The sequence below is a fragment of the Pongo pygmaeus genome, chromosome 4 (genome assembly GCF_028885625.2).
Source record: "Pongo pygmaeus isolate AG05252 chromosome 4, NHGRI_mPonPyg2-v2.0_pri, whole genome shotgun sequence".
Lineage (NCBI taxonomy): Eukaryota > Metazoa > Chordata > Mammalia > Primates > Hominidae > Pongo > Pongo pygmaeus.
The window spans coordinates 131318689-131339081 of NC_072377.2; the positions used below are offsets into that span (position 1 = coordinate 131318689).

Sequence of the window (20393 nt, forward strand, 5' to 3'; positions counted from 1 at the left end):
AGATGGAACTTCTGCCACGATGGAGGTATGTGGCGGTTCCCTGAGGGCAGGGTGACATGCTAACCTGTGGCAAATGGGGAGTGGCCAAGTCCAAATGGCAACACCAGAGGATCTCCCACTCTTGGTGTGTGCCCCGCCCTCTCTGCTGACCCACCAGGGATTCAGCTCTTCTCACCCTGAATACTCACCACTAGCCAAGGTAGTCAAGATCCCCAGGAGAATATGAGATCACAGGGAAAAATATAATGAGACATGAAAAAAGGTGGTAGTGGGCTGGGCGCGGTGGCTCATGCTTGTAATCCCAGCACTTTGGTAGGCCAAGGCAGGAGGATCACTTGAAGTCAGGAGTTCGAGACCAGCCTGACTACCATGGTGAAACCCTATCTCTACTAAAAATACAAAAATTAGCAGTGTGTGGTGGCAGCTGCCTGTAATCCCAGCTACTCGGGAGGCTGAGGCAGGAGAATCGCTGGAACCTGGGAGGTGGAGGTTGCAGTAAGCTGATTGTAACATTGTACTCCAGCCTGGGAAACAGAGTGAGACTCCATCTCATAAAAAAGAAAGAAAAAAAGAAAGAACAAAGGTGGCAGAATTAACACCAGCATGATAGTAAAATAAAAGTAAGTGGATTAAACTCATCAATCCCAAGACAAATATTTGCCAATTAAATTTTTAAAATAATATTTAGCAGTATGTTGTCTATAGATGTAAGAGATTATAGAAATGTTCATTAATTTTTTTCCATGGCCAGGCATGGTGGCTTATGCCTGTAATCCCAGCACTTCGGGAGGCCGAGGCAGGTGGATCATGAGGTCAGGAGATTGAGATCATCCTGGCTAACACGGTGAAACCCCATCTCTACTAAAAATACAAAAAATTAGTGGGGCGTGGTGGTGGGCGCCTGTAGTCCCAGCTACTCGGAGGCTGAGGCAGGAGAATGGCGTGAACCTGGGAGGCGGAGCTTGCAGTGAGCCGAGATCGCACCACTGTACTCCAGCCTGGGTGACAGAACGAGACTCCGTCTCAAAAAAAAAAAAATTTTTTTTCCTAGTATTCTTTTATCTTTTTTTATTTTTTATTTTTCCATAGGATCTTAGGGTACAGGTGGTATTTAGTTACATGAGTAAGTTCTTTAGTGGTGATTTGTGCGATTTTGGTGCACCCATCACCCGAGCAGTGTCCACTGCCCCATATTTGTAGTCTTTTATTCCTCGCCCCCCACCCTTCCCCCCAAATCCCCAAAGTCCGTTGTATCATTCTTACACCTTTGAGTCTTCATAGCTTAGCTCTCACATATCAGTGAGAACATACGATGTTTGGTCTTCTATTCCTGAGTTAGAATGGTTATAGAAATATTTAGTGTTAATATCAGACAAAAGAGAATTTTAAAACATAAAAGTGGACAAGCAGAATATTGGGATATTATATTTTGGTAAGAAGAAAAATCTGTCAGGAAGATATAATAATAAACATATCAATATAGCTTCAAATACATAAAGTAGCTACTAGCAGGACTGAAGGGAGAAGTAAATAAATCAGCAGTTGTAATCAGAAAATGCTATATGCTTCTCTCAGAGTTTGATAAAGCGTGAAAAAAGTGAAGATGTAAACTACCCAATAAACTGTAGTTTATTTATAGACACATATATGTAGCATATATAGTATATATGCATATATATGTAGCATATATACATATATATTTGCAACAATCAATCCTGTATTAAGCCACAAAAATGCCATACTTTCAAAGAATCTACATCATAGAGATCATAGTTCTTTGATCATAATGTAATAATTAAAATAATTAAAGCACAAAAGAATAACATCCTCCCTTCTGTTCATTTGCTGGAAGCTAAAAAAACTCACTACTAAAGCATTCTTGGGTTAAAGAAGGAAGCAAGAGAAACTTAAAAAACATACATAGAACTAAAATTTAAACAATGAAAACTTTAAAAAATTGTGTGAGATAAAGTAGTACTTAGAAGAAAATTTATAGCTTTAAATCACTCATCCAAAGGTTAAAAAAAAAAGACTGAAACAAGAGTGAATTAAAAGAAGAAAGGAGGAAAAAATAAAGATAAAGCTAAAAATCAATGAGATAGAGGACAAAAGAGGGTGAGAGAGAAGATTAAGAAAGTTCTAAATTTACTCTTCAAAAAGATTAGTGAATACACCATTAATCCACTCCTCCTAGACAAAAAGTAAAAGAGAGGATGGAAATGAAACATCAAATGAAGAAGAGGATAACTGCAGGCTGAATGAAGGTGAGGAACACCCATTGGGTGCACCAGAGTTGTACTGGGATAAGGAGGGTGTCCTCATAGTGGGTTGGGGGTAGCCCGGTCTGGGTGTCAGAGCTCGAGAGCGGTGAGGAGGCCTTCTGTGCTGGGGAGGGGATGGCTATGAAGCCGGGAGATGGCTTCCATGCAGAGGAATTGATTAAATAGGCAAGTAAATCAAAGACAATGAAAGTCAAGTTTTCTCACTGTTAGCAAAGGGGGATAGAAATATGGAAATGGAAATAAAATTCACCTCTGTGGTATTGAATTGCAGTTGGTGGTGTCACTGTGAACTCTTGGTTTTCCATATATGAATATAGATAGATGTAGAAAATTTTATTAAGTAAGATTTATCCAGGAATGAAAGGATGGTGCAACATTAATGTATCATACTACATTGGCAAATGAAAAGTAGAGAGTCACACAATTTTCTCAATGTTTTGTGAATTATACATAATTAATTATAATTATACAGTTTTATTAGCAGCTATCGATTATACATAATTATTATTGAATGTTCTTGAAAAGAATTTTTAAAACACAGAGTATTAGAATAGAAATGAAATAGAATATAGGAAAAATGTAAAAAAAAAAATCACACTGGCAGAGAAACAGAACACACCCTTGAAGACTGGAAAACCAGCAAATACAACTGCTAACTAACTAGACAGCAGTTGGAGAGTTGTGGAGCGCCTGGCCACTACGTTAACACAGGAGAGAGCAGACCTAGCCGGGTGTAAACAAACTGTCATGATCAACAAACTATGAGACTCCTACAGAGTTCGACAAAGATACAGCATAACTAGTGTACATCTACACTGGCACTAACCAACTAGAAAATGTAATGGAAGATAGATATTATTTATTTATTTATTTAGAGACAGAGTCTCGCTCTGTTGCCAGGCTGGAGTGCAGTGGTGCGATCTCGGCTCACTGCAACTCCACCTCCCGGTTCAAGTAATTCTTCTGTCTCAGCCTCCCGAGTAGCTGGGACTACAGGTACGTGCCAAAACACCCGGCTAATTTTTGTATTTTTAGAGATGAGTTTTCATCATATTGGCCATGCTGGTCTGGAACTCCTAACCTCGTGGTCCGCCCGCCTCAGCCTCACAAAATGCTGGGATTACAGGTGTGAGCCACGGTGCCCGGACAATATCATTTATAATAGCAGTACCAACTATAAAATTTGGGAATCAAGTTAACAAAGAACACACAAGAATTTTATTGGAAAAGATTAAAACGCTATTACAGGACACAGAAAGCAGCTGAATATGTGGTGATATGCTATGATCATTATATGGGATTACCAAAAATTGTAAAGATGTCAATTTTAGTGAAATGAATTATAAATTCACTACAATGCCAGTAAAAATTCCATTAAGACCTTTTCAACTACTTAACAATTCTAAAATTTATACACAAGAATAAAAAGCTTGATCACTAATAACTAAGTCAATTCTGAAAAGAAGAAGAGTGAAGTTGTTAAGGGGTTGGGGAGGAGTTGGTCATTCTGCTAGGTACTGAGGCATGCTGTAAAGCCACTGTAAAGGCCAGGTACGGTGGCTCATGCCTGTAATCCCAGCACTTTGGGAGGCCAAGGCAGGTGGATCACCTGAGGTTGGGAGTTCGAGACCAGTCTGGCCAACATAGGGAAACCCCTCCTCTACTAAAAATACAAAAATTAGCTGGGTGTGGTGGCGAATGCTTGTAGTCCCAGCTACTTGGGAGGCTGAGGCAGGAGAATTGCTTGAATGCAGGAGGCGGAGGCTGCAGTGAGCCAAGATCACACCACTGCACTCCAGCCTGGGCAAGACAGAGCGAGACTCTGTCTTAGGAAAAAAAAAAAAGCCACAGTAAGATAAATGGTGAGATAATATGGGAACAGACAAAAAGACTGAAACCATAAATTCAGTGCTCAAAAACAGACCCATGTTTATATGGAACTAGATATATGATACAGGTGACACTATAAATGAATGAGCAAAGGGTAGATTGTTTAGTGGATGATGATGAAAAAACTGCCTGCTTTAGGAGATAACAATGGATCCCTATCTTATACCATATACAAAGGTGAACTCCAGACAAATTAGAGGCCTAAGGGTGAAAGATAAGACTAAAGCTAATTAGAGAATAACTTTGTGCTTCAGGAATGAGAAAGAACTTCTTAAATTTAAATAAGACTACCCATAGTACAAACTACATAGCAAAACTCACAATTGACTATGTCAAAATTAAGGATTTCTGTTCAATGAAGAATACCATAAACAAAATTAAGAGAGGGGTGAACAAATAAGAGACGACTTTGTCTGACATCAAACTGACTAAGGAGACTAAAAAGGAAAAGATAGGGAACCCAACAGGAAAAAAACCAGAAATGTAAATTTGAACAAATAAGCAATATAACAACAAAACACAGATTTATACTATCAGATTGGCGACAATGAACAAATAAATAATAGCTTGTGTTGGAAAGAATATGGAGAAATGGGAAAACTCAACTATTACTACAGGGAGGGGTGTCTAAAGTGAAATACTCCTGGAGAACAGGACCAAAATAGTGAAGTTAAATATGTCTGCGTCCAATAACCCAGCACTCCCACTGATGGACACTGATGCACTGAAACTCTCTGACCAGGCTCATAGGTGGATGAGTACGAGGATGTCCATCACAGCACTGTTGGCTGGGTCGGGGAGCTGGAGGTAACATTAAGGGAATGGAAAAGTAAAATAGAATCCCAAGCAGCCATTAGCAATGAGGTAGCACACGCAGCAACATGGAGGCATCTTAGAAACAGTGTTCAGTGAAAAAGGACAGTTGTAATATCGTTGATGTAAATTAAGATATACTTACAAAACAATATGTTTTGCAAAGAAGCATACATATTCAATTTATAATATCAAACATATTATAGAGAGTGGGTGCCTAATGGAGGAAGGAAGGAGATAGGAGTGGAGATTAGAAGTGAAAGGGAAAATATTTAAAACTAGTGGCTGAGTCCATGCTCTGATTGCATGGTTCTGAATCCCAGCTGTGCCTCTTACTAGCTCTGTTACCCTGGGCAATTAACAACTTGTTTAGTTAAGTGTTCCCATCCCTAAAATGGGCTGGTAACTGATAGGCGAAGACGGGCTCCAAAAAATTCTGTCCCGCCCTGTCTGCGTGTAGCTCCTCCCACAAGAGGCGGGCCTGTGACTGCTTTGACCAATAGGATACAGAGTAAGTGCTGCCCTGGGACTGCCTAGCCCCGTGTTTAAGCAGGAGCCTTGGGCCCCCGCCACTGCCATTTCAAGGGGTCCTACAAACAGCTGCCACGTGGAGAGGCGGGCCACGTGGACCAGCACTGTGCCATCGGACGGTGTAAGACACCTGGCAGAGGCACTGCCCAGCTGTGGCCAGATCAACCCGTGGATTAATGAGATACAATAAAGTAGTTGTTTTGGACCACTAAGTTCTGTTACGTGGCACTAGATAAGGTTATGAGGATTAAATAATTTTATTTTTTTCTCTTTTGACACAGGGTCTCGCTCTGTCGACCAGACAGGAAGTGCAGTGGCGCCATCTCGGCTTACTGCAGCCTCGACCTCCGGGGCTGAAGTGATCCTCCCACATCAGCCTGTTGAGTAGCTGGGTCCACAGGTGCATACCGACACACCTGGCTAATATTTTGTATTTTGTGGAGAGCCGGGGGGGTCTCACCGTATTGCCCAGGCTGGTCTCGAACTCCTGGGCTCAAGCCATCTGCCTGCCTCAGGCTTCCAAAGTGCTTTCAGGCGTGAGCCACCGCGCCTGGCCAGGAGGTAAGTTTTAAAGTGTTGGATAGGGCCGGGCTCGTTGGCTCACGCCTGTAATCCCAGCACTTTGGGAGGTCAGGGCGGGTGGATCACGAGGTCAGAAGTTCGAGACCAGCCTGACCAACATGGTGAAACCCCGCCTCTACTAAAAAAAAAAAAAAAAAATTAGCTGTATATGGTGGTTGAGCGCCTGTAATCACAGCTACTCGGGAGGCTAAGGAAGGAGACTTGGGCCCCCACAGCTGTTTCAAGGGGCCCTAGAAACAGATGCCACGGACTGAACCCCGGAGGTGGAGGTTGCAGCGAGCCGAGATACCCCCACTGCACTCCAGCTCTGGACGACAGAGTAGGATTTTGTCTTAAAAAAAAAAAAAATCAAAGTGCTGGATAGTGCATGGCTCATGGGAAGGGCCTGGCACTATATACGTATTTGTGGAATAAAAAAAAGGACCTAATGGTCACAGAAATAGAGTCATGACCAAAAATGTAAGATTAACTTAATTCTTTGCACGTGATGTTCAGAGATAAGCTAAAACCTCTGATAAAGACTCATATATTCATTTCCTTGATGGGAAAACTATGGCCCTGATTGATAGATGAAAAGTGTATTCCAAAAAAGAGAGTGTCTCATAACGAAGCAGGGCTCCCTGAGCCAACTCTCCTTCTGTTGTCTTTGTGCACAGAATTTAGAGCCTCAAGAAAGCACTGGATGTATGAGCTCAGTGACTCACAAATGTCTCATTTCTGGGAACACAGACAACTGATGGGCTATATTCGTTTTCCTCTGTAGCACTAGACCCAGAACTAGCAAATTTTTATCTGTAATGAATTCTCAATTAACCCTAGGTCTCGGTATCAGGAAATACAGGGAAAACAAAAATCTACCCATAATTCAAAGATCTCAATCAAATCAGTAATTTCAACCTCTAGAAAGTTATCTTAATAGTTCTTTTTATTCCCAAGCACAGTGCACAATAAGTATCTGTTGATTATTTAAAATTAATCCCTCTTCCTTTTGAATAAGAGTTAAAACAATTTGTTTATGGTCTTTCAAATTGATTATTAAAATTGTTCTTTGAAACCCTGGCTAGGGCAAAATCACCTAGATGGTAGCAACAGTGAGTGAAAGGATAGAAAGGGAATGGCACCGCTGTTCATCTGTGAAGTGGGAGCTAAGCCTTGTGAATCTTACAAGGACTATATGAGGTAGATACTATCTCCATTTTACGGAAGCAAAAACTGAGGCTTAGATAGATGGGGTCACTTGTCCGCAATCTGCAGCTGGGACATTATGGAGCCAGGATTCAAACTCACGTAGTCTTGGCTGTGCATGGTGGCTCATGCCTGTAATCCCAGCACTTTGGGAAGCTGAGGCAGATGGATTGCTTGAGGTCAGGAGTTTGAGACCAGCTTGGCCAACATGGTGATACCCTGTCTCTCCTAAAAATACAAAAATTAGCCAGGTGTGTTGGTGGGCACTTGTAATCCCAGCTACTTGGGAGGTGGAGGTGGGAGATTCTCTTGAACCTGGGAGGCGGAGGTTGCAGTGAGCCGAGATTGTGCCACTGCACTTCACCCTGGGTGACAGAGCGAGACCCTGTCTCAAAAAAAGCCGCACAAAAAGCTTTCACGTAGCCTTACTCCCTAGCTGGTTCTCTTTTACTCTATCATGTTGGGAAGAGGAGACAGGATCACCCCAGAATGACTTAAATAGCAAGGGGAAGGCAAAATGTCCTGGAGCCAATTCCTAGACACTGAGACTTTTGTGAAGCCAAAAAAAAGGAGCATATCATCTGAAGGCATCAATAAGAAAAGAGGCCGGGTGTGGTGGCTCACGCCTGTAATCCCAGCACTTTGGGAGGCCAAGGCAGGTGGATCACGAGGTCAAGAATTCGAGATCAGCCTGACCAACATGGTGAAACCCCCATCTCTACTAAAAAATACAAAAATTAGCTGGGCATGGTGGTGCGCATCTGTAATCCCAGGTACTTGGGAGGCTGGGGCAGGAGAATCACTTGAACCCAGGAGCCGGAGGTTGCAGTGAGCTGAGATAGTGCCATTGCACTCCAGCCTGGGCGACAGAGCGAGACTTCATCTCAAAAAAAAAAAAAAAAAAAAGAAAATTGGTGGATCATAGCCCATGTATTTCTGCAGAACTGACACATTTTGAGAGAGTTAGCAGTTGCCCAGATATCACAAGCCATAGTGCCAACTTCTCATGACTCCAGCCTCAGCAGCACCAGGCTTCATGTGGTCCGTCTGCCAGAAAGCAGGTCCTCATATGCTTGGCTGGGAAGAATGATGTCAAGCCAGGTCCATCATGGTCCCTAACTTCTTGTCCTAAAATAAGCCTGAACCTTGTCCCCATGCACTGGCTCAACTCCCATTCTACTTCAGGCATCAGAATCACAACTCTACATTTCTCATCTAGCACTAGGGACTACAAGTTGTGTGGCAGATCTTCAGGCAGCTTCTAGGAACACTCTGGATTGAAGTGGAAAGGAAGCATTTCCTGATTTCATTTCCTAGCTGTCTTTCCTACTCAGGTTCTTTGGGCCATGGGTCATTTCCTAGTGTGGACAGCTCCATAAGCTGTGTGGAGTGTCAGGCAAGGCTGAGCGGATTCCAATATGGGAGAAAGATGCACGGTGCAGGCGCAGACCCAGAGCCCAGCCAGGGTCAGTGTCCTGATGGGAACAATAAGGACCTAGGAGGAAGTGGAACCGGAAGCTGGCTGCTTGCCCAAGTGTGGGGTCATTTGGGCTGCGATTTCACCTCCATTTTCTCCTTTGGCTCCTCCATGCCCCAGATGAATTATTTTCACTGAAAATGAAATGCCTATGGCTACAGCCCCACTGAAAGTGACAATCCACGGCAGGGCCCAGGCACTATGGGCAGGGGAGACTAGGACAATGAAAGACAAATCAAAGTAACTTCCAAATCATGCCATTTATTTTTCCTTAATGGATTTTACAGCTCATCTGAGTCTCTGCTGTGTTCTCTGAGGAGCTGTAGAATTTGTGTCGATGCCCTGTGTCCTCCGTCCTTCCCCAAATGAGCACACATGCAGGGCAGGCAAGAGCATGCTGGATTTGTCTTGTTAATTCACCTTCTGGCTTCACTGTGACACACATTTATCTCTACATGATATTCTCAAGAAAAATGATTAGGACAGAATCACAGCAAGGAGTGTGGAAGAGAGGGAGTTTTTTAAAAAAAGTCCGTGAAAGAGAAGCAATGAACCACCAGGGTCCTTTAGGTAAAGGACCCCCACTCCTCATCTCTTCCTCTTCATTCTTGAGCTTTCAAAAAGCAGCACAGGAAGAGGACTAGGCTAGCAAGGGTGCTGGTAGGCTGCATGGTGCCTCTGTACCCATTAATACCCGTTAACAAAATGCACCCCTTCCTGCAGGAGGTGTAGCCCTTTCCATGGAGCAACGCTTGGAGGGGATGAAATATCCTCCAAGAGTTCAGAATCCTCTATGGGCCCTGATGCCAATGGAGATCAGAGCCTCTCACAAGGAGGTCCCAAGCTGGTGACCTGGGAAGGGAGGCACTGATGCTCTGCCTGGCTGCCAGGGGTGTCCTGCCACCACCCCACACGCCATCTACTCCTTGCATCTTGGACTTTGTTTTACTTCACAGGGCAGGGATGCAAACACGAAGGAAAGAGGTGTGGTACAGGCACAGTATTAATGTGCAAACCCTTCCTAATGCAGGATCCCCATTGAACGGCCTGGGACCTGGCTGCCTTTGATGATGTCATATCTCATCTCATGAATCAAGATGGCAGGAATTCTCTGCGGCCAACCTTGACAAGAAATCATCCTGGAAATCCGCTGCTTCCTTAATTCATGGAAGAAACAGGGAGAAGGGGTATGGTCCTCTCATGAATGTTGTGCCATTCAGTTGAGAGGTGTCAAGGGTTCACCTGACAGCTCAGGGACTAAGGCTGGGTGGACGTCATTTATTAAGTATATTACAGGGCTGCAATTCACCAGCTACCAAGTTGGACTCTTTGCTCTGGAAATTTAATGTGTGGCAGCTGCGTGCAGCCGGTGGTGTCCAGCATTTTAAAAAGGTCAATTAAGAAACGGTTGATGGTGGTGCAGCTAATGACAGCCCAGGGGGGTGAGCAGGGTGGAGTAAACGGAAGGGCTGAGACATATATTACTGGAATTGAAGTGTCCAAGTGAAGCGTGGTGGGGAGGAAATCTATTGTCACATGCCATAAAGCACATCTGAGTTTTGCAGCGGAGAGCAGTACAGCTGTTTCCCTCCCCAGGCAGCGCTGGGGGCAGCCAGTGAATGGAGGGCTCGCCTACAAAGGGGACACCTGCATCAGCTCCATCAATTTGCAGACAAAAATCGCTACCCTCCTCGCTGCCTGTTCCTTTGCACTTCTCGTTTTCCCACTTGGGAAGCACAAGGCAGATGCTGGAGTGATACTCAGAATGTGGGTCATGTTCTAGAATTCCATATTTTAAGCATTCTCGAAGCAGGGCTCCACCCCTCCTCGCTGCGTGTGGGCGGGCGGACAGCCGGGATCCTGAGAGTCAATCCCAGCCAGCGCTCTCCTCAGAAGACATCCGCTCCTGCCTCAGTGCGCGCACAATGCAGGCTGCGGATCAGACCCTTTACACTGCGACGGATAAAAGAGGGACACGAAACCCTTAGAAAAAGTCTATTTCGGACTGTGACAGAATTGGCTCATGGTTGGGGGAAGGCACTGTGTGGGGCTCCTTTTTAAAGAATCAGACAAAGGGGTCTTAGAATAAGTGCAGGGCTGCTAGGACAGGCTTTTTTTTTTTTTTTTTTTTTTTTTGCCACATCTACCTGTCAAGCTAGAAATTCAATAGAGCAATGGGAATGCTAATTGATATGCAAAACAGGTCTAGGGTTCCTAGAAATGTCTAATGATCCTCCAATTCATTACGAATGCTGAATTAAGACATGCACTAAATGAGATGGAAGTGAGAACACCAACCTTTTTGCTTTTCCTTTTTTTCCTTTTAAAACCTGCTTTGGGAAACTTCACAGGTTTTATGATTAAAAAAAGAGTATTGCAATCAGTGGGTTTTGTCTTTCACACACTGTATGTTTATTATTAGAAAATAGCTTCTATCAGCTGTCAGTACCAAACAAGTTGAAAGGAGCGAGCTTCTCACCATATTTTTTTTCTCCTTAATGATATTTAAATAAACAGCTCACTGTGTGGAGAGTTGCCACGCCCTTTTTCCCTTTAAAAACTGAATAATTAAATGAAGTTTAGTACAAAACATTCTTCAAATATGACTTTTTCTGCATCTGTTATGCTGTCTCCTTGAGTAATGGATGTGAAAGAGATGAAAAAGACCACTCAGGCTACCAAAGTACCCCAAAGAATCCATACGAGAAACTGAGAAACAAACTAACTCAAATAAGACCCAACCAAACCAAGAAACCAGTTTTTACGTTGGCTTTTTGATTTTGATTACCATCTAAGTTTAATATATATATGTGTGTTTGAAATAGTAATAAAAAAGGAAGAATTGAATTGCATCCGTAGCAGGACAACCTTCCTCATACGTTAAAGAGGTGTTCAGAAAATTCCATACAGTATCTGCTAAATAAACATGTTTGGCAGCTTAGCAAATATCATATGATTGCAGCATCCACGATTTGAAGTAAAACAGCATTTGCTTTCTTCTGGCGGAGGTTGTTGCTTGGGGTGATGTGCTAACGCGCTCTGGATGTTCTTAGACCCACAGGCTTAAGGAAGGGCTTGGGGGTGGCTCAGTGCATGACCCCAGTGCAGACACTTCCAAACCCCAAACAGTGAATCAACCAACCAACCATACAAACATCAAACAACTGTCTCCTTTGAGTTCCTCTTGACCGAATGGAGGCCCAGCAAGGACTGCTGGTTAGAAGGTACATTGACAGACTTTGGAATGAGGAGAATCACCCTCTGATTGGTCCGACGCCACTCGTTGTACAATCGACAGTGGTACCTAAATGACACCTGGGGGTGGGAGAGGAAAAGTAAGAGAAAAGAATTCAGGTCAGCAGAAGTGGATAATCAATACAAGAAACAAATATGTCATTTGAAAGAGCTTCAAAGAGCTGGAAGCACTGTGGCAGGGCAAGAACCCTGGGAAAATGGCTCTGGCACACAGTGAGTGTTGAGAGATTGGGCACCAGCCAAAGAGCACCCTATGTGTGGACACATGGGCAGGGCTTGCATGGTGGCTTCCTTTGTTCCTCCTCATACCGGGTAAATTCAGGATATAAATGGGAAAATGAAGTTCTTTCTGAGTTTGGATTTATTTTCGGACTAGTGGTGGATACAATGCCAGCCCTCGACCAGCTGTGTGACCTCGGCAATGCGCCTATCAGGTGCCTAGGTTCTTCTCTGTTAGATGAGTGGGATGCTAGAGCTTCATGAGCCTTCCTGCAAGTTAGACCCTGCACAACTCAAAGGATCCCATTCATACTATGATACGAAGGACATCCTTTGTACTGTCCTGTGGACAACCTGAACAACAGCTTGGTGGCCCCAGTGGGTGATTCCTAATTGCATCCAGCTCCAGCATTCTATAGCTTCCAGTAAGGAAATCACAGAGTGGGCACTAACTCCCCTGCTAAATCTTCTCTAGCCTCAGGCTAGGTGGGGCATGACTCCCTTGGGTGCCCACTGTGCCTCAAGCTTACCCACATGGCACTGAGTGTCCTGAACAGCACTGTGCATGTTTTTCTCTCCTCCTGCACTAGAAGCATCTTGAGAGCAGGGGTTGTGTTGTGTTCATCTTTGCATGCCCAGCACCTGTTATAACGCCTTGCACTTAGGAAGTTGCTCAAGAGAGTTTGCTGAGTAAATGAATGAGTGAATAAGCATCCTATATTTTCTGATTGCAACACTGCTTCAAACTTAAGCCTCTCTCTTTTTTTTTTTGGATGGAGGCTTGCTCTGTCACCCAGGCTCAAGTGCGGTGACATGATCTCAGCTCACTGTGACCTCTGCCACATGGGTTCAAGCGATTCTTGTGCCTCGGCCTCCTGAGAAGCTGGGATTACAGGCATGCGCCACCATGCCTGGCAAATTTTTGTGTTTTTAGTGGAGACAGGGTTTCACCATGTTGGCCAGGCTGGTCTCGAACTCCTGATCTCAAGTGTTCTGCCTGCCTCAGCCTCCCAAAGGGCTGGGATTACAGGCGTGAGCCACTGTGCCCCACCAAACCTCTCATATAATACATGATGGTAGAGGCAGTGTCATAATTGTGCCTGAGAGATGCTTGCCTTTTTTTTTTTTTTTTTTTGAGATAGAGTTTTGCTCTTGTTGCCCAGGCTGAAGTGCAATGGCGCGATCTTGGCTCACCGCAACCTCCGCCTCCCGGGTTCAAGCGATTCACCTGCCTCAGCCTCCCGAGTAGCCACCATGCCCAGCTGATTTTGTATTTTTAGTAGAGACAGGGTTTCTCCATGTTGGTCAGGCTGGTCTTGAACTCCCGACCTCAGGTGATCCACCCACCTCGGCCTCCCAAAGTGCTGGGATTACAGGCGTGAACTACGGTGCCCGGCCGAGGTGCTTGCTTTTTATGTACATATATTGGAATGAGATGCTTAAACCTATCGTCTGTTTTGGAGAAGGCTGGCATAAAACACTGATGGACTGTCCAAGAAACTCAGAGCCTGATGTGTAGGTAAGTGCTGGAAAGGAAGGAGCCCATGAGCTTGGAGTGACAAATCAGGTCTGGGCTGTTTAATTATCTGGGAGTAGGTGGGTTGTGTTGATCCCACTAAAGGTCTATGGTGGTCAGAAAGTAGGCTGGCCTGATGACTTGGGCTCGAGTTTCTGGAAGTAGATGGAAGTGCAGGCCCTTGATCAGAATGGGCTTTTTAGTCTTCCTGGCAGGATCATGAAATTCAAGGCCACTTATTCAAATTTCTGAGGCTAGAAAGCAGATGCCACGGGCTGAATGCCAGAGAGAGTTGAGTATGAAAATATACGCTTTTAAACTCACACAGATGTGCTTTTCTCCAAAAGTCCCTGAACATGCCAAAGTGGATCAGTTTGGTTTTTTTTCACGTGTGATTCTCTTGTATCTATTCTGTCCTGCTGCTGCTTGGTGCCACTCACGAATGTAGGAGAGGCAGGCTGGGAAGCCAGCTGTTCAGGGCCAACAGCAGGAAAGAGGTGGAATGCAGACAAGTATTACACTAATAAGGAACTTTGGCAATATAAGAAGTCTGGAATCTGGGAACATTATGGGAAAGCTGGATTTCAAATCAAGAGTCCCCTTTTCCATGATGCTGAGAGCTATGCACACTGGCATTAGTAATTGGAGAAGTAGTTATGAGTGCAGGCCGCAGGCTCCGGAGCCAGGCACACGGGCCTGCAACCTGCATCCTCTACTTAGTGGTTGCGTGATTTGGGGAGGTTATTTGCTGTCAACAAGCTTCAGTTTCCTTGTTTGTAAGATGTGAATAATGATATTTGATGTAATGCATATAAAACACCTAGCACAGGGCACAGAGCATACATTTTAGTGTTCTTGGGCTGGTATTTTGTGTGTCTTAAATATAAGAAAGAATTTTGTGACACCCTTTAGATACAGGGTAACAGAAAAAAAAAAAAGAGAAAGACAGAGAGAGATTGGGCTATTTCCTTTAAGGCTCTGCTCTCAGCATGGTCCTGGACCAGCAGCAGGCTGCATCACCTGGGAGCTTGTTAGAATATCAGAATTTTGGGCCCCACCCAGACCTAAGGAATTAGAGAGTGCATTTTAACAAGATCCCCAGGTGATCCGCATGTGCATTCAAGCCTGAGATGCACTGCTTCAAGGAACACAGAGAGTCAACGACTTAGCAGGTCTCCTGGTTCCTTGGCCAGGAAATTAAAAAATTCAGCCCACTTGTGTAGACAAACAGATGAGATCTTATTATACATTAATCTATTTTAATTGTGGTTAATCACCACAGTCTGCAGGCAAATTCAATCAATAAGAAGAATGCAACATAAGAAGATGCTTCTTTGTTAGGGAAAATAAAGGCAGTCGAGCACAACGCCAAGGAGACCACAGGTTTGCATTGCCCTGGGTTAATGCTACTTCTCTAGATGCTCCAAGACACTGCATCCCTGCAATGCAATATAATTGGGAAGAAAGGAGGTCTAATTTAGAAGAAGAATAAGGCAGCGAGGAAAAAGAAAACATAAAATAAAAAGATGCTATAACAATAATGTTAAGAATTTCACTTAGATATTTCTTAAATTTTTGAGTTTAGGAGAGAGGAGGAAGAGAGTATAGGGCCACTATTATAAAAATACTATTCCTTATGGGATGGGCTTCCTGAAGTTTCTAGTTTATTCATCTAACTAACCTCCTATCATGGGCAAGTCTGCTGTACAAAGAGTTGTGATCGCATGAATATTATGAGAAGGGTTAGAAAATGTTAGCACCCACTCTTCCCATTAGGGAGGTGACTGCAGCTGGGGCAAAGGTGTGCTATAAAGTCACAGCAGGCGGCCTGGTGCAGCGGCTCATGCCTGTAATCCCAGCACTTCGGAAGGCTGAGGCGGGCAGATCACCTGAGGTTGGGAGTTCGAGACTGCCTGACCAACATGGAGAAACCCCGTCTCTACTAAAAATACAAAATTAGCTGGGCGTAGTGGCCTATGCCTGTAATCCCAGCTACTCGGGAGGCTGAGGCAGGAGAATCGCTTGAACCCGGGAGGCGGAGGTTGCGGTGATCTCGGCTCATGCCACTGCACTGCAGCCTGGGCAACAAGAGGGAAACTCTCTCTCAAAAAAAAAAAAAAAAAAAAAAGTCACAGAAGGCTTTGGGATATCTGATTACATATTTTGATTTTGCCCTTTCTCTCTGGAAGTGGTGTGACTTAGAGATATCTATGGGACCAGGCCTTGGCAAACGGCCTCCCCAGCAATATGCCCAGCTCACCTATCTATCTCTGACTGCACTGGGGAAAAGGAGTATAGGAGAGAATTGGTCATGGGGAAATACCGCTGAATACCCTCAGGATGCTTGTAGGCCGTGTAGGGGATATGTCTAAAGCAGCCCCACAGTGAGCCTTGTTGGGACAGCATTCCTTTGGCGGTTCCCCCTTTATAAGAAGAATTTAAACAATCAAACCATGGGACTGGGAGTCAGCCTTTGAGGAACCGGGTCGCTCATTCATTCCCTTCTGTGCTAGACACTGGTTGCATCAGTGATGCAGTGAGTGGAAAGACTTCCTGTACACGGTGCCTCAGTTCTCCTCCAAACTCAAAACTGGGGCTGATACCAAGTCCATTACCGACAATTTCTTCATGTTTAATGTGGACTCAGTTCTCAGCCAGCTCTCTTTGTGTCTGTCTACAGGCTTCAAATCACTTGTGACATAGACAGTGATGTTTCTAGGACACCTCTCCCTGAGCTCTTAGGGTGGAGCTGACCAAGGCCCTGGCCTCCTCGGGCCCAGGTGTGCTTCTGGAACACAGCAGGTTCCAGAAGGTAGGACTCCCTGAGGGTGTGTCAAGGCTGGACCCGCATGGCCACGTGTGCCTGCGAGAAACTCCAAGGCACTCTGAGGCGTGCAGCGTGAACGCTTGTCCTTCTTCACAGTACCAGGAAGGCCCTTCCAGGAACGGCTCCTCTGAGGAGCCAGGCTTGGACTGACACCGTGTTTGTTTATCTAAGACATTTTCACAGCATATTCTCCTTAAGCTTGACAGCTTGTTTACAATGGGTTTCTGCCGCAGGGCAGTTTCCAAGTGCTGTCAGCTTCTGAATTACGGCTCTTGCCAGGGCCGCTCAGTACAGCATTTATCTGGGACGGAGTTATTCTATATTCAGTAACCTATTGCTGAGCTGACTCCACAGCACGTTTTTCACACCAGTCAAAGGGGAGAGATGCCTTCTTTCCCTCCTGCTACTTTGCATTCTATAAAGGGCAGGGGGAGGGTGGAAGCTGGGGGAGCAGGGAAGCCGCAGGAAGGAGCCTGGGGCCAACACTCTGCTAGGTGCTTGCATGTATGTTCTCAGACGTTATCTCACTTACTCTTTGCAATAACCCATTGACCCAGCGGTTATCAATTATTTCCTGTATTTTTTTGTATAAGAGGAAGGATGAACAGAGAGGTTAAGTATCCTATTTGAATTTACACTGTTATTAGGATGATAAATCTTGGGTTTAAACACAAGGCCCTTGGATTCTAAACACATGCATAGCACTGCCCGTGAGAAACATTTCTGGAATGAAGTATGTTACCATTTTCCTGAGAGAGCCTAGTCTAGGTACTTTTTCTACCCAAACCTGCCTTTCACCTGAGATGGGAGATGAAACAAGGTCACATCCATTTTTTCTTGAGATAATCTTTCTTTTCTTCGTTTCTTCCTTCTTTTCCAGCCACCTATCACCCTGTTTCTTTCTTGTTAGATAAGTGTATGCTTTACAAAGCAGGATTTCAGAAAGGCCTTACATTGGTTTTGAAAGCCCAGCATTTAAGCTCACTTCATCCATCCTTCATCATAGGCACTCTTCTGAAAAAAATTATAGACTAGAAAACCTCTAAACACGGCAAGAACTTATATTATTCTCCAAGGTACTTTCCCATATACACTTTGACTTAAATCTCATAACACCAGGGGAATTTGGCAGGATGGGCATTACCACTATTTCTACTTGACAGATGAGGACACTGAGCCTCACAGAAGCCAAATGACTTTCCCACGGTGGTGCTGTTGACCAGGAGTTAGACGGTGCTGCTTAGACTCCTTCATTTCTTATTTCTAACCCTCCTCCCATCACAATGGAAGCTACTGGAACAGCTTCGTTGCCTGATTCAAAATGAACCAGGACGCGCTTTGGAAGCGTAGACTTTTTTTTTTTTTTGAGATGGAGTCTCATTCTGTCGCCAAGGCTGGAGTACAGTGGCACGATCTCGGCTCAGTGCAACCTCTGCCTTCTAGGTTCAAGCAATTCTCCTGCCTGGGCCTCCCAAATAGCTGGGATTACAGACATGCACCATGATGCCCGTCTAATTTTTGTATTTTTAGTAGAGACGGGGTTTCGCCATGTTGGCCAGGCTGGTCTCGAACTTCCGACCTCAAGTGATCCGCCCGCCTCAGCCTCCCAAAGTGCTGGGATTACCGGCATGAGCCACTGCGCCCAGCTGGAAGTGTAGACTTCTAAAGGAAGCAATAATAGTTTTGCTTGGGGCTTCATTAGCCTGGGAACAGAATGTCTAAATTAACTATAAGACTCAGATAAGTTCTTAGCATTAGAACACTCCCTCTTTACTGAAACTGAAATATATCTCCTTACTGTTTGAACACTCTCACTGGAGGGTACGCACAGAGCTGGAAGAGCCATATGATGAAGAAGAGGGAAATGAACAGGGTCGTGGGAGTTGCAGCTGGAGGAACAGGGTCTGGGAGACAGAGAAAGGGAGGAAGTGTGTGCTAGAAGCAGCTTCCACATGCTGACACTGTGCTATGGGATATGGGAATGGTACACTTTAGACAGGAAATACATATTGAATAACAATGGAACGTGCTCAGATTAGAAACGAGCAGGCACAGGAGAGTAATGCCAGGAAGCAGGGGGCCCAGCTTCTGAAAATATTCTAGAAGACAGTGATGTCCTTCCCTGCAGCTCCCAGAGGAAAGCATAAGGAGAGAGATCAAATGTTGCATTTTGTGGGTGCTGTCAACCGGTACTCGAGCAATCAACTTACTGCATGAAGTTAAAAGTTAAAAGAATGAGAAAAGGGATATGTAAAAATTCTTCCTCACACACAGCGAGAACACTTATTGGGAAATGGCCTTTCTTTGGTGGCAGCTTCTCAGCTAGATAAATTAGTGCTTTTATGGGCAGCAGTGTCAATATCCCAATACACAGAATAATCATCAGGCAAAGTGCGGCTCCACGTCCAACAAAGACTTTAGGCTGTGTCAGGACGTAAGAAGGAAATAACCAGCAGGGAGGATTCATGATCTGTGCAGGCAGTGACAGCAACAGCAGCCAAATGCATCATTCATAATATACTACAATCCCGGCAAAAGTGAGAAACATAAACAAGGGAAAGAAAATGCCAAGCCTCATAACAGATGGAGTCCTAGACTACTAGAGGAGAGAAACGTCCAAGGTGTGTCTGTGTCTTTGACTGATGGACACCCAGAAGCTGAGCTTTTTCTTTATGTGATCTGCCTTAGCAGCACAGACACACACACAGACAAACGCACACACACACGTAGTCATAAACCAAATCTCATGCTCCCGCCAGCAATCGAAGGTCTGTTTTCTACCGGGCAGGTGAGATGTGTTACAGACAAGAGGAAAGGCTTGTGCCAGCTGAGGCGGCCAGCTCCAAATGGCCTGAACCCTAGCCACGGCCCATACTTACTAGTGTCCAAAAGAGGTAAATAGTGAAGAGTGCGACAGTGAGTGCAATCAGTCCAACGGCTTCCAGCCGACTACTAAAGTGCAGGTGGTCCACGGCGCCCCGCAGGCACAGCCAGCCCGAGATGGTGGCCAGGGGAGTTATAAACAAGAAGCACACCATGTCACCAAACAGAGTCCGCTTCTCATGCTGGGGGCCAGGGTTTCTCAGCCACTGCCAGGTAAAGGGAGACAGAGAAGAGCAAGGGAGAAGGTTAAATGCCAGTGTGGAGTGGAGACACGCTGTTCTGAAGTTATCTTTGCCTTCAGAACTTTGGGAAAAGGCATTTCTGACTTGTTATGAGATAACAAGGAAGTGTTCAGGGCTCATTCCCGTGCTCCACCCCCTGAATAATAATGATATGATACAAATAACAATAATAATTTATAGTGTCCTTGCTGTAGATGACCTACTTTTTGTGAAAATAGTCGTTACTATTCTGAATCACAATGATCCCATATGGAAGGAAGAGAGAATGTTATGCTTGGAAGGTGACAGCTGAGGTAGGAGAAGTTCAGTCATGTGTCCAAAGCCTTCCAGTGTCTTGACCCTGGGAATGTGTGCTGGAAAGGGTTGGGTTGCTCAAGCCCTGCACATTCTCAAGACAGGCCTGTTTTTAGGACTGGCTCTTGACCAGCTTCTGAGAGATGAGTTCTGAGTCCTAGTAATATTTTGCCTGATAAGAGTATTTTGCATGTGAGGCCTTAGGCCACAATACTAGTATGATCAGACACTTTATGCCAACAATGTGATTTATGGTGAACACCTATTTTCGCCCTGGGAGCCTGGAGTTTGAGTAGCTGAGGTCAGTCACTCAGATATTGCATGTCTGTGTGGCTGATTCCAGTCAAAATCCTGAATACTAAAGCTCAGGTGAGCTTCCCAGATTGGCAAATACTTC

At 44.7% G+C, this 20393-nt stretch overlaps 1 protein-coding gene across 2 annotated transcripts in view; it reads right to left on the minus strand.

Annotated features, from left to right (window-relative positions):
• Positions 1-11148: 11148 nt before the first annotated feature.
• MARCHF3 (membrane associated ring-CH-type finger 3) overlaps positions 11149-20393 on the minus strand; it is a 159640-nt gene continuing 150395 nt past the window's right edge. For both annotated transcript variants that reach the window (XM_054487995.2, XM_054487994.2), the window contains exons 4-5: positions 19457-19666; positions 11149-12075 (exon numbers count right to left, since the gene is read on the minus strand). In XM_054487995.2, the coding sequence (XP_054343970.1) occupies positions 11917-12075; positions 19457-19666 (369 nt within the window). In that variant the 3' untranslated portion in view covers positions 11149-11916. The remainder of the gene's footprint in view (positions 12076-19456; positions 19667-20393) is intronic.